At 42.5% G+C, this 13,118-nt stretch overlaps 1 protein-coding gene across 1 annotated transcript in view; it reads left to right on the top strand.

Annotated features, from left to right (window-relative positions):
• atp1a2a (ATPase Na+/K+ transporting subunit alpha 2a) overlaps positions 1–11,951 on the top strand; it is a 37,229-nt gene extending 25,278 nt beyond the window's left edge. Inside the window, exons 15-24 of the mRNA XM_028426991.1 lie at positions 927–1,063; positions 2,656–2,806; positions 3,451–3,619; positions 4,352–4,506; positions 6,922–7,045; positions 8,683–8,828; positions 8,925–9,055; positions 9,759–9,860; positions 10,103–10,194; positions 11,576–11,951. Of these exons, the coding sequence (XP_028282792.1) occupies positions 927–1,063; positions 2,656–2,806; positions 3,451–3,619; positions 4,352–4,506; positions 6,922–7,045; positions 8,683–8,828; positions 8,925–9,055; positions 9,759–9,860; positions 10,103–10,194; positions 11,576–11,604 (1,236 nt within the window). The 3' untranslated portion in view covers positions 11,605–11,951. The remainder of the gene's footprint in view (positions 1–926; positions 1,064–2,655; positions 2,807–3,450; positions 3,620–4,351; positions 4,507–6,921; positions 7,046–8,682; positions 8,829–8,924; positions 9,056–9,758; positions 9,861–10,102; positions 10,195–11,575) is intronic.
• The last annotated feature ends 1,167 nt before the right edge of the window (positions 11,952–13,118 follow it).

A 13,118-nucleotide genomic window follows, 5' to 3' on the forward strand; every position in this document is an offset into this window, starting at 1 on the left:
CTCAGCTGAACTCTGAGGAAGCTAAAGCGAATATCTGGCTTTAATTATCTTTAATGTGTGTTCAGTCCATGTTCTGCTGGAAATTATAGCAGTAAGGGGGATTTTCATAATGGCACCATATGTATTATATATAGAAAATGGTCTGGGGTATATCCTGGAAACAAGCTGAAATTAGTGCTATATGCACTGAAGGTGTGATTAAGAGTCTTTGTTTATTTTTAGACTTAACCTTTCCCCACTGACAGAAAAGCACACTGAGTCTGAATATATTCCAGCACACAGTGCTATAAGTTCAGATCCTGGTAGTGGTAGATTACAAAGAAGTGGGGGGATGCTTAGTTGGAAGGGAAATAATGCCACACACTCATATGACTTATTGTTACCTGCCGCAGGTGCACCAGGGGTTGATGAATGAGGATGTGCGAGTATTTTGGGAAGTACTAGCTGGCCTGTGGAGAGTACAGTGACCGAGTGCGGCTCCTGTTTTTGCTCACTAACGTGATATTTTTTATAGATAGCTAGATAGATAGATATACTTTATTGATCCCGCAGGGGGAAATTGTTATGTTACAGCAGCAGCAGCAAGAATACAACAGAAGAGAATTACTCAAAATATAACCAGTCAAAAATAAAGAGAGTCAAAGCCGAGTTAATATACAAGAAAAGAATAAAAAATGTTGTGTTCATTTTGTGTAAACACAGCAGCTAAGTGTTTTCTTTGGAGTATGCTGTCAGCTTTGAACCTTTAACCTCTAATAGCACCGATGCTTTCTGATGTAACTACACGGCACATTCGGATGACTTAGTGGCCCTGGAGGCCCATGCTGTACGGTAGCTCAGGCATGCTGTGACACATGACACACAGACGAGGGCTTTAATGTGATAACGCTTTGGGATTTATGGGACCTTCTGTCTGTTCCTGTCAGGTGATCATGGTGACTGGGGACCACCCAATCACGGCCAAGGCCATCGCCAAAGGTGTGGGCATCATCTCTGAGGGCAACGAGACGGTTGAAGACATAGCTGAGAGGCTGAACATCCCCCTGAGCCAAGTCGACCCCAGGTGTGTGTCTGTGTGTGTGTCTGTGTGTGTCAGGGGAGGTTTTGGCTGTGTGGTCAGGCATTAAAGGGAAAACTTTCTGTGTGATGGTGTGAGCAGTTGAGTATGTCGGCAGTGATGTGTCTGCTACCTGTGTGTGTATGTGGTAAATATCATGAATGGATAGAAGTATATGCAAAAATAGATACCACTCAAATAGATGAACACAAAGCTCCTGGTAAGAACTTAAACCGGGCACATACGTTCGGCGTTTAAGCCTGTGTGGGACCATGCCACTGTGGGATAGCTTTTCCCTCTCTTCATCTGGGTCAGGATAGTGTTCAGGGCCCACTTCAGAGTCTGCATTTTTCCATCCATCCATCCATTTGTTTTAACCCATTGTGTCCCATTGGAGCTTACCCCAGCTTTTACTGAGCCAGAGGTGAAGTACATCCTGGACAGAACGCCGGTTCTGTCACTGCCATCTCTTGCTACAGTCTTAAATGAACAAGGCCATTATTGTACCTAGGCGTGGCCCAGTGGTGCAGCGGTTAGCACTGTGCCCTTACTCCCTGCTGTTCTTCTGTGTGGGGTTTGATTGGAGGTTGATTTTCTCTGTCTACCTGTCATCATATTAGGTTAACTGGACATTCTAATTTAGCTGTAGGTGTGAGTGTGAACATGAAAGGTTGTGCGTCTCTCTCTGTGTTAGGCCTGCGAAAGACTGCGAAACCTAGCCTACCTCTAAGCCACTGGCAGCTGGGATAGGCACCTGTCCCCCCAATGACCCTGTAACTCAGGACAAAGTGGGTAAAGACAATCGCCAACCTTTCCCCTGAAAAGGATATAACTCTCCATACAATCTGTATTTGTCTTTCAAAAAGGGAATCCAGAAGGACTGCAGATAATCAACATGGAAACACCATTTTCACACCAGTCCTGCTTTACCACTGACTGGACTTTGTTGTACTCACTTCCTTTCTCTTCTTCTTTACTGGCTTGTCAATCTTTATAGCCATGTCTTCTCAGCAGGCTCCACTTCTGATTCAATCTGCTCAACAGGGAAAAAAATCTGCCAACATGGGTCCAACTCAGGGCCTGAGGTACAAGACACACTGCGCAAACCTGGGACAGCTAGTTTGCTCAGTGTGTCACGGCCCTTTAAATCAGACTCCTTGACAGGAGACAACAAGAGAGAAATCTGCAACAAGTGTTCCAAAGATCCCCGTCTGAAGATGCACTGGGGGGTACAGAGAGCACAATAGATAGAAACAACAATAGTTATTGGTTATAATGGAAAATTACAATGAAAATGAAAAAGGAGATGAGTGATTGTGAGTCTCCAGGGGGACAAATTGCTTTGCTAAGAAATACTCTTGCACACACAATGTACAGATTAAACATTGTCAGTGTTAGGCTCATTTTGTTTCCTCCAAACTTATTTCCAAAATAACTCTTCTGTTAGACATGGAGACTAACAGGAAGTGTTTCCTGCTCTTAGATTGTTTGTATGAGACAAACTTGGGTGGAAAGGAAAATGTCAATGCACCTCTTTGCGTAATCGCCCCTGCTCTTCACTGAATCCAGACTGTGTGTGTGTGTGTGTGTTTTCCCAGAGATGCAAAGGCCTGCGTGGTGCACGGCTCGGACCTAAAGGACATGAGCTCCGAGTACCTGGACGACCTGCTGAGGAACCACACTGAGATAGTGTTCGCTCGCACCTCTCCACAACAGAAGCTCATCATCGTGGAGGGCTGCCAGAGACAGGTCAATGGTCAGAAGTGTGTGTGTGTGTGTGGGAAGGATTGGGCCTTTTTTATTGAGAGCTGAATTGCAATGAGTGTGTTCATGTGCTTGAATGCGAGCATTTGTGTGTTTCTGATAAAGTCTGGATGAATGCTTGAATGTGTCTGTTTATGTCTGGAGGAATGGTTGAATGCAGGTGTGTGTGCAGAAGCAACTGTGTGTGTCCCCTGCCATTTAAGGCTGAATACAGTTTTTGTGTGTATGTGTGTGTGTGCTCGAGCTATTTGTTAGTGCAGGTGGTTGAATGAATGAATGTGTGTATGTGCCTGTTTGTGAGTGTATGTCTTCAAGTTATATTTTAAACATACGTGACTTAAAGACATTTTTTAGCTTTCATGTGCAAAATGCACTCACACACGTCCCCATATATTGAGGTCATGCTACAGTTCACCGGCTCTCTCACTCTCACTCTGTGTGACCGAGTGATCTGTGAACTCAGTTCCATTTTTCATTTAATCTCCCCAGAGCTGCTTTGAAAAGACATTATTAAGACAGAAAGGGAGGGAAAAACAGAGGGAAGTGGAAGAGAGAGAACAGCTTAAATCATGGTACTTATCTTTCTCCTCTTGACACTTTTCGTTGGCCGGTCTCCTTGTGGGTAACAGGGCGCGATCGTGGCTGTGACGGGCGATGGCGTGAACGACTCCCCGGCGCTGAAGAAAGCCGACATCGGTGTTGCCATGGGGATCACCGGCTCTGACGTGTCCAAGCAGGCGGCTGACATGATCCTGCTGGATGACAACTTCGCCTCCATCGTCACGGGAGTGGAGGAGGGTGAGTGGGGAGTGGGGTGGGTGAGTGGGGTGGAGTTGTCGTGCAGATTGTGTTCTCATAAATACTCCAGAATAAACAGATTACATGGTTATACTTGATGACTGATTTCAAACTGAGACTGTGACCAAAGTTTAAAAAAAAATATGAAATCACCTAATTAGGTCTTGACATACTTGAGACTCGGCTTCCCGCTGGCTTGAAAGGAAAAGCAGTCATGTCTGAAGTTTTAAACTGGTATTATCCAGAAGAATAATGCGACGTGAGATAGCACTAAGCAGGCCTGGCACTCAAGGGACTGAGAGCAGAGGAAAAAAGGCATTTTACCACAGATTTAAATGAAAAATGTACAATTCTAACAGTCAGCTTTCAGACATCTGAAGACCTACACTGACCCACAATGTGCTTATGAAGACATATGATTTGACACGGCCCTGCCCCGAGGATTTGATTTGGGAGTTACTATGACAGACTTTGCCTCCAGAGACTGCTATTTAATTTAACTAGGGTTAGCTAATATGGTCTGAGAAAAACCATTTGTAATGTGGATATGCTGATGAAGCTGGCGGGTCTCCACTCAACAAGTCTGGAAAATTCATGAACCAGGAAGGAGACAGAGTTCAAGCTGCATTACGTATTCATTATATGTACATAGTATCACATCATTACGCACTCATATTTCACAGAAACGTTCCCCCTCTCTCTTCTCTGTGTATCTATGATCCATCGCCGCAGGTCGTCTCATCTTCGACAACCTGAAGAAGTCCATCGCGTACACGTTAACCAGCAACATCCCGGAGATCTCACCCTTCCTCCTCTTCATCATTGCCAGCATTCCTCTTCCTCTGGGAACGGTCACCATCCTCTGTATTGACCTTGGCACTGACATGGTAAGCAGCAGAAAATAAATAAAGTCTAGCATCCTGCATGGTGAGGCCAGAGGACGAGTCGGACTTTGGCCCAAGAGACTTTTGTTGACTGTCTCCTCCAGTTGCAGCTCGGTTAGATTTAGGAGCCGAAGCTTCTTAGACCTTTCAGCAAAGTGAACCTTTATCTTTCTTTCGGCTGTTCTAGTCAGGGGTGACCACAGAAAACTTCTACCTTCAGTTTAGAGGATAAACTCTCCTCCATGCACCCTGACCGTGTTTTCACCTGCACAGTTTCACTTGTGCTCTCTGTATCAGACAAGCCTGCATGTTGAAAAAAACATGCTAAAGGGATGTCCTGCTCTTTATTGGCTTATCATCCTTATGTGATCTTTCCAAATTCAGGTTTAACAAGCCCGTATCGTGTTTAATTATTATTATTTACTCTTGCATGCTATTTCTCTGCATTAAAATGTTTAGTTTTTATTCGACTTCTGCCACTTATTTATATATATATATATATATAAATAACAGCTCACAAATACAACCTAATGTGTTAGATTTCCCTTTATTCACTGATGTATAATGTAGAGGCTGCATGGGTGCATTGTTGGCTAATTTCAGTGATGCTTCTGATTGTAATTCCTAGCATTCCTTGCTCAGCTACAGGGAGGCTAAAAGTGACAGTAAGGACAATGGTGTTAATACTGGTGTCACATATGCGCACCAGAAGGTAAAAAAAAAAGAACAAATGTTTGGTTTCATTTGTTCTTTTCTGTCGGAGAATTTTTCTTTTGGCTCACAGCCGACGTCCATTTGTTCAAGCAGAACAAAGACCGGGTGACACTCACATTCAGATTTACATTTCACAGCTTTGCCATTTCCAGATGCCAGTCTCTCCATTGTATTTCCAGCAAAAAAAAAAAATTGTTGCTGGCACGCTGCTTGCCTGAGGGGCGTAATCCATCATTACAAAAGAAAGGAATCACAGAATGAATACATTCAGAAGGACTTGTTCAATTGTGTTCATTACTTTAATTTTGCTCGCTCTCGGCCTCCAGACATTAGCGTGGCACCTGAAAACGGATCTTATGCAAGCCAACGAGCCGAAAGCAAAAGTTTTACAGCTAATGAGGTGCACATACTAAATGGTTTCATGTGACACTGCGAAGAAGTGTGCAAGGTCTCCACGGGTTTGAGATGACGAACAGCTGGCGCACATTGTTTATAAAGGAGTTACACTTATTTTACTAAGATGACATCAAAAAGGAACTTTCTTTGGTGTCTTTGTAGCTGAACAGATTTGCTCATGTTGACAAATGTTTACCTAACTGTCTGCGATCAGAAGGGTAGTGCGCTCTTTATTGGCTGGAAATCTCTTCAAAGATGCGATGATTGAAGTTTAAAAGGACCTAATTTGTGCACCTGTTTTGCATATAAAAACCCGGCCCTTCAAAGTGAGGTGTCTGCGTGTGTTTAATAACTGCTGGTGGTGTGAACAGCTGGGTGTTGTCTTTGAAGAGTAGAAGGGCGAAAATGAAAATATTTAAAAAAATTTTTTTAAAGTACCCAAAAAGTGCTCAAAGTACAGCACATGAGTGAAATTATAAATTTCCCCATGTCTGCTGGTGGGGCTGTTAACAGCTTGTTAACAGCTTAGTTTAACTCCAGGCTACAGGCTTGAGGGCTCTGCTGAGATTTAGCAGTGACAACCAGCACTTGGAGTGTGCTCCGATTATTTTTAGCAAGCACCGCCATGTGGAAAAAAAAAAAAAAAAAGATGGCTGCAGAAGATGTTTATCAAAGCGAGATGTGGCACACTTAAGAATGCTCCAAGTCTCGGCTGCTGCACACTATCACACATATCACACGTACGTTCAGAGAGGTGTAAAAACAAAAAAAAAAAACAGTGCCAGACACACTGTATTCACATCCTCATCTCCCTCTGCTGCTGCTGTGGGTCAGAGGAGTGTAACGCCAAAACAAACTGGATTTGTAGACCACAGAGCATGTGCTCAGTTTCTCAGTGTGCCAAGTCCCCACCTCAAATCCCTGCTAAGTCCCAGAGATTTCCGGCCCTAAGTCACACATATTGCTCTGTTGCTTACCTGGTAAAACCTGCCAATATAAGATCTTTATTACAGGGACCTTCCTACCCTCCTATTTTATGAATGTCTTGAGATTCACTATCTGTCTCTCTGCTCGTCGCCTCGTTCCACCTCGCTCTCTGTCACCGTCTTTGCCCTTTTTAGTCCCTTTTCTCTCTCCAACGTGTGATTGAATGATTGCATTAACAGTGATACGTCTCCCCTGTGTGTGTGGCACTGCCATTGTGCCTTTGTGCTGATGCCACAAAGACAAATCCCTGCACATTTATCCCAAAAGGTGCTTAAAGTGAGCTAATTCTGTTCCCCTTTCCTCCTCTCTCACTCCCTCCAGGTTCCGGCTATCTCGCTGGCTTATGAGACAGCAGAGAGCGACATCATGAAGCGACAGCCAAGAAATCCCAAAATGGACAAGCTGGTCAATGAGCGTCTCATCAGCATGGCATACGGACAGATAGGTTTGGCCTCTCGTGTCTCATAACCTCTTTGTGTTGCCGCTCTTTAATCTGAGTCACAGTGACAGTCCTCCTCTAGTAGAGTTATAGTGATAATAAACATGACACATGCCATATTGAAAAGTTCTGGCATTCCTCACCACCCTTTGTAAATGTTTAGCTACAAGCAGTTAAAGAAAGTAGCTCCAGAGGTGAGCAGACAGCCCTGCTATTTTCGTCTAATTGTCGTGACATTTGCAGCAAATTGAGAGCAGAGAGTGCAACTATTTCCTGCTTGATCTTGGTCATGTTTCAGCTGCTGGAGTCTCGCTTGAATGCATGCTTTTTATCTCTTGCTTTTACACGGTTTGGGAATAGTAAAAAATCAAAAGCCTGGCCCGATTTGATAGGCTGGTAAATGGGTCAAAATATGACAGGGCTTCATTGGATGACATACAATTTAAGAAAAGCTCAAAAAACAGCCTGTAAGTCCCACAGTTCCTCTAAAAAGAAGAAGAAGAAGAAGAAGAAGAAGCACTGCAGTGACAACATCAGTGAAAACATCCAGAAAGCTATAGTGCAGCTCCTAACACTGACCCGGTGTCTCACTTTAACAACATAATGAACACCATGATTAATAACCATCCTCTCAGTCAGTAGCGTAGTGGAGGTTTGGTGTACGTGAAGACTCTGAAATAAGATGTCCATCATGCTGAAAGCGCTACGCCCACTCTGACAAAACAAATTTGCCAACATGAAATTAAAACTCACTATTGGCTGTTATTGGAGTCCTCGGCTGTCTGTCGGGGGTGAAAGGGAGGGTTGGGGGGGCGGGGGCGACTCCAAATCACAGCCGATTTGGAGTCCCCAATTAAGCTAAGATGCACGTCTTTAGTACATGAGAGGACGCCAGAGAACTGGTAAAAAGACCCACTTTTTCAGATCATGTGAAAATCCACACATCAAAGGCCCCAACCACACCCGTCTTCTTTGCTTTGAGGTGGTGTTGCACCTCAAAGCAAATCAATTAAATAATAATATGGACCTATCAAACTAACTTATCTTACTGACAGATAAAACTGTATTAGAGTGATTGAGAAATTCGTAGCCTGGGGGCTGAGGGTTGGACTGTTGTCCTGTCTTCAGCTCCTCCTCTGAATGTTCTGACTGTCTCACAGATCGGTGCAGTCTGCCCCTGTAGCTGGCCTCCTTTTTTTCTTATAGTCCGCCAGCAGCACTCACTTTGAATCCTTGCAAATGTCACAATCATCAGCTTGATCCAGACCTTCATGGATTTGGCTTCTTCATGGAGACACTGGGTGGACCTAAGTCTCACAAATTGCTGGAAACGTCTCTCAGGATCTGCCTGAAAAGTGGCAGATTGTCTCTTGCATGTTGTGCCAAATCCACCTCCCATTAGGAGTTTGAGGACCTAGCGAGCTGCCACCGTGGTTATTAGAATTTCCTGTGGATAACTGCATGGGCATGTTCCTGAGAGAATCAGCTCTGTGAAAATGTATGTTAGTTATCCATCTGTCCAGATCGAGTCGTGGATCTTGCCCACAGTCTTAGAAACTGGCAGAAAGTTTAAATCCAAAAATGAACCAGGTGCTAATATGCTTTACTTTGTTTACGTATTAATGGCCGTTTGTATTTTCTAGGTATGATTCAGGCTCTGGCCGGCTTTTTCACCTACTTAGTGATTTTGGCGGAGAACGGCTTCCTCCCGGGAACCTTAGTAGGCATCCGCATCCTGTGGGATGACCGCGAGGTCAATGACCTGGAGGACACCTATGGCCAGCAGTGGGTAAGGAGCACCGCTATGGCATACGCTAACGCACGCCCTGTGAATACATCCATACTACAGCAGCAGTGAATACAACATGTGCTTCAACCCCTGCAGACATATGAGCAGAGGAAGATCATTGAATTCACCTGCCACACAGCCTTCTTCTCCAGCATCGTGGTGGTCCAATGGGCCGATGTTATCATCTGCAAGACCCGGAGGAACTCCCTCTTCCAGCAGGGCATGAAGTAAGTGGGCCAACTCGTCTATGGAAACAGTACAATCATGGCTACATAAGTCATAACTCACACAGAAATAAGAAAGCAAAAGTAAATGGACACCATGATCAACTTTAGTGTGCTGCTGGTCTGCTTTTAGGTCTAGATCATTGTTTACATCATTGATTGATTGATGTATTTTGATGTTTTATGGACAAATCAGTGGAAAATGGCCTAAAAATCTTCCATTCATTGACTAGTTCTTGCAGCTTCAGAGCTTATAATGAGGAGTGAGCTGTATGTTGAGGAGTGGGTGTTTGTCGGCCTCCTGTTTCAACATGGCACAAAAATCTGAAAGAAATGAGCTTCTGAGTGTGCTGCACAGTTCACCAGAGAAATAAAGGCTAGCAGACACACACAGCACCTGGGTGTTCACATGTACAGTGTGTTTCTGCACATCATCTGTAGAAAGCCAGCAGATTGGCCACATGCTGAAGCCTTGTCATGTGATAGCTAATTTCAAATGAGTTAATCATGGATTCCTACTTGTGTAGAGGAGCGCAGAATATTTAGTTTTATTTAATTATTTAGCTGAGACATGCTCGGGTTTAATTAAGGATGTAGACAGAAGAACTTTATTTCATCATGGCTTGTAACTATAGTGATATCTCCCTGATATCTCACTCTGAACTTCTTCTTTTCTCTGATTGCGCTCTTGATTCTTGCTCAACAGGAACAGGATCCTGATCTTCGGCCTGTTTGTGGAGACCGCTCTGGCTGCCTTCCTTTCCTACTGCCCTGGAATGGACGTCGCTTTGCGCATGTACCCCCTGAAGTACGCTCTGCATATGCATCTCCACTGAACCGAAAAATAACCTCTTAAAGCCCTAATAGGCTGCCATTAGCCTGTCTCTCTTCTCTTTAAATGAAGTCTGTGATCTTCTTAAATGCCACATTGTTATCCTTAATATTAAAAAATGGCTGCAATGAATTCAATGATTTGCACTTTGTCCGAGACTGACTACATTTCAAACCACCGCCTCCTCCAAGTCTAACTCTCATTCCTCTTCTTCTCAGGTTCTTTTGGTGGTTCTGTGCCGTCCCATACAGTCTTCTCATCTTCATTTATGATGAAGTCCGTAAATTAATTCTGCGGAGGAGACCAGGAGGTAAGTGCTTATTAACAGAACCCAAGATTAAACGCTTATTATTGGTCTCTTTAATAATAAGTACAGTGTATGTAGATGACACCCATATCTCCACAACCACATGTGCCATCCGGTCCTCAGCCCGGTAAAAAAAAATATATATATATATATAAACATCCTTAAAAGGGAGACCGTCCACTCCTTTAAGCACAGATCTGCTCTGCTGATTTGACCCGAAGCATCTCAGCAAGCAGTTGACAGACGGTGACACGCTGTAGAAGAAGAAGCTCAATGTCGTTCTAAAAGAACACATGTTTAAAAAAAAGCAGCTTGAAATGCTGTGATCTGACACCAACAAAGAAAAGTCCAGGTGCCAAACTGACACTAGATTGTTGATTGCAATTATGAGTGATTACTGTTACTGCAGCTGTCTTTTTGTATACGCTAGATTTTGTCTTTGTCTTTTTTTTCTGCCAAATGGGTGGTTGGGAAAAAAAAGATCATTTTTATTTAAAAAAAAAAAAAAAAAAAAAGTTATTACCTCAAGCATTAGACACAAAGGAGAGCTAAGACCTTACCCTGAGCACGGCAGCTGAAAACCATCAGGCATCAGGCAGAACATAAGCCATTCAGTGCTGAACAATCCTCCAGCTTTCAAAGCTGCAACACTTGACTGATTACTGTTTGTCTTCCAGGTTTGATTTCTGTGTGGCAGTTGGGGAATTCCTTGTATTAAGTGGAGCATAAAAGCACAGCTTATAAACAAGAAAATATCCAATAGTGAAAATACAATGCAAGCATACGCCACTGAAATCTCATTCTGTCCCATGCTTAAGCCAAAAGTCTGCACCAGACTGGAGTTTGTGCAACTTTGATGGAAGCACTGTTGCTGTTGTCTGTGTGAAATAAACAATATGCAGTAAGCAGTGTTTACGTTCTCAGACAACTAGCAAACACATGTAAAAACTTCAACTAGGAAACAACAATCTACCTGTCTGACATCAATAGAGCCAGCAGCAAATGATTAGAAAGGAAATTAAAGCAGGCTGCCGAAGACTCTTGAGATTACGCCCCAAAGATCACACAGATGATACGGACGCCCTACAATAGACTCAAAACATGTACCCGCTGCCGCAGCGTTCGGGCGGATGAGGGGTGACACGGGGAGACAAATACAATTTATCATGACAGTTAATCATTTCTGTTAATCTGTGTGTCACGGGCTGCTGATCGGAGTCGTAGAGTTATAAGGGGATTCATTTGGAAATGTACAGAGACAAAGGCAACGGGATGAATACAAATAGAGTGATACAAAAGGATATTATGAAAACTGCTCGCCTGTCATTTCGCTCGCTGACACTCTCTCTCTCTCTCTCTCTCTCTCTCTCTTCATCTGTTCCAGGTTGGGTGGAGCTGGAGACTTATTATTAACATTCAAAAAATGTCAGCTTGAATTGTGTGTGTGTGTGTGTGTGTATGCATACGTGTGTGTGTGTTTGTGAGAGTGCATTTGTGTCTGTCAGTTGTAATATTGCATGGATCAGTTCACAAATCTGATTATCATAAGAACACTGCTGAAAATAGGCTTTTGATTTTTGAGTTTTTCTTTTTTCTTCTTTGTCAGAAAACATTTCCAGCAGAACAATCGTAACACACACCTTACAGTACGTGCCTTATGTTACCACAGTGATGTATTGAAGGCCACTGTTTGGCCATAAATTAATACCAAATGTTCCTCATCATGTCAATTTACCAAATAAAATTAATTCCAAACTGTTTGTTTTGATTATTGTGCATTGATTACATTGTCAGCATCATGTTTTTCACTGTGAAAATACACAGATAGGCTCCACATGAACCAAAGAGTGTGCTAATTTCCAAATAGAATACACATTAGAGTTACAAATTAGGAATCTCTTCCTAATCTTGACCTGTTTAACCACTGTTACAGTTTCAGTAGCTTAAATGTTTGATTATTATTTCCTCTTATCTTTTATTTTTTTTACTTCACTATTTCCTCTTATCTTATATTTTCTTTTATTTTTTTTATTGTATTTTTTTTAATTTTCTTTAATTTTTAATTTTTTTAATTTTTTAATTTTTTTTTAATTTTTTTTTAACTGCACTATATTCTATTTTATTCTATTTAACTCTCGCTCTGACTGTTGGTGTTGTATTGCTGCTGGTACCCAAATTTCCCCGAGGGACCTTCCCAAAGGGATTAATAAAGTATATTCTATTCTATTCTATTCTGTTAACTTTAAACAGTGGTAGAGGAAGTATTGAAGCTAGGTACTTAAGTAAAAGTAGAAGTCCTACATCAACAATCTACTTAAGTAAAAGTCTTAAGTACTTAGTTTTAAATATAAAATTAAAAGTAAAAGTACTCACACACTGAATTTATATTAGTTTGTTTTTCCATTGCAAAGGATCCGAACAGGTTAAATAATCAAAGAAATCATCTCAAATGAAAATGGAGCATGTGTAGTTAATGTCCATGCTCAGTCCAGAAGCAGCTGTGGACAGGTCTGTGTGTCATGAGGCAGGCTGTGGGCATCAAGTGAACAGAGAGGCAGCTGATAACAAACAGGCATTCAGCATGTTTACTGTGTCAGTGTTCCTGCTGTAGATTCATGTTATGATTCATGTTCATCAGACATTCATGGATGGATCTGTGTTAGCAGACAGCAGCTAACTAGTTAGCTCACTGAGCCAGAGCACCGGCATCATGACTGAGGCTCATTATAGAAACACGGCTGGCAGCGTGACACCAGCTCCATGCAGAGTCTGACCTCACATCAGTCCAGCACTGTGTTCATCACATGGAACAAGGAACTACAGACACTGGAGACATGTAGTGGAGGAGAAAGTATAAAATATAAAGTATGCACTGTTATTTTTACTTAAGTAAAGTAAATACATAAAAATGTACTTAAGTACAGTAA

This window comes from Parambassis ranga, chromosome 17 (genome assembly GCF_900634625.1).
Source record: "Parambassis ranga chromosome 17, fParRan2.1, whole genome shotgun sequence".
In the NCBI taxonomy this organism is placed as follows: domain Eukaryota; kingdom Metazoa; phylum Chordata; class Actinopteri; family Ambassidae; genus Parambassis; species Parambassis ranga.